Here is a 1129-nt window from a genome sequence, read left to right on the forward strand (position 1 = left end):
TTAAGGTTGTATAGTCTATGTGACTAAAGGTGGATGGATGTCATTATGCAATTTCTATCTATGTAATATTCTTATGTAGTTGTAGTATTATGTGCATGCGTTGTCATGATGTTTGCTGGTAGTGATGAGATATAGATAATAGTTTCATGAACAAAAAGAGATGAAAATCGGTCAGTATACAACAGTTCCCCTCCGAGTGTCAGTATATTGAGTAAAAAATCAGTTGTCCAGTGTGTGGTGTCCTCCCCAACGGCGTTCTTTCAATCAGTATGCCAAATGGAATAATGGTCATTGGCGTCGAGAGAGGCCCAGCCGAGTGGACAAATATCACACGCTCGGGTCGCAACTTTGTTCCCAACGAACCACTGGGACCGCCCACAGAGCCTGGAGTGTCTGGTGGTTTGAAATGCGATTTGTATGCAAATATTCCCTGAGATGTTGGTGAATTTGAAAGAATTTCTGAATTGTCAACAATTGGAAAAGTATAAACGAATGAAATGAATTGACGTGTGATGAGAAGTGAAAATTTGAAAAAAATAATCTTTTTCAAATTTATGCAAATTTGACAGCTTCGTATAAAAGCGAAAAAACCAAAAAAAATTGTTACACAAATTGGATATTATTATTTTACTGCACCGCGTGATCAAACCACGCAGACGCATGCATATTTCCAATTAATGACCGAATTTGATTTTTGTCAAGATCAAACTGGCAACAAGCAGAAAATTAGCCAACATTTACAAAGTTCAACTTTACGATTGGCTTTATTGGTAATTTTCAGTTCAAACCACTTTCACTTGCCCGTCTGGTGATCAAACTGAAAAAAACACAATTTTCCAAATCAACTCTGCCAATTTTCAAATTTCCGCCGGTGAAATTGCAATCGATGACGATTACAAGTTAGATTTTTTTTCTCATTAAAAAACCATTAAACAAAACAACAACAACAATAATAATAATAATCGAAGATTAAAGAACAAACAAACAAACAAATAAACAATGTCATGTCAGAAAAAGAAAAAAAAACCAATTTTCGACAATTCCAACTTAAAATTGAAATAAATCAAATATGCAAATATGATGCCGATGCACTGTTGTTGTTGTTGTTTATAGAATATTTATTGTATCG

General features: G+C 34.5%; 1 protein-coding gene across 1 annotated transcript; it reads left to right on the forward strand.

Moving 5' to 3' along the window:
- Positions 1-231: 231 nt before the first annotated feature.
- Tsp_15066 (conserved hypothetical protein) lies at positions 232-434 on the forward strand (the record flags this gene model as incomplete). Its single annotated transcript, XM_003366033.1, has 1 exon — positions 232-434. A coding segment is annotated over one exon (203 nt), but the record flags the coding sequence as incomplete, so codon positions are not given.
- Between the last annotated feature and the right edge of the window lie 695 nt (positions 435-1129).

The sequence above is a fragment of the Trichinella spiralis genome, assembly GCF_000181795.1.
Source record: "Trichinella spiralis strain ISS 195 chromosome Unknown Scfld6695, whole genome shotgun sequence".
Lineage (NCBI taxonomy): Eukaryota > Metazoa > Nematoda > Enoplea > Trichinellida > Trichinellidae > Trichinella > Trichinella spiralis.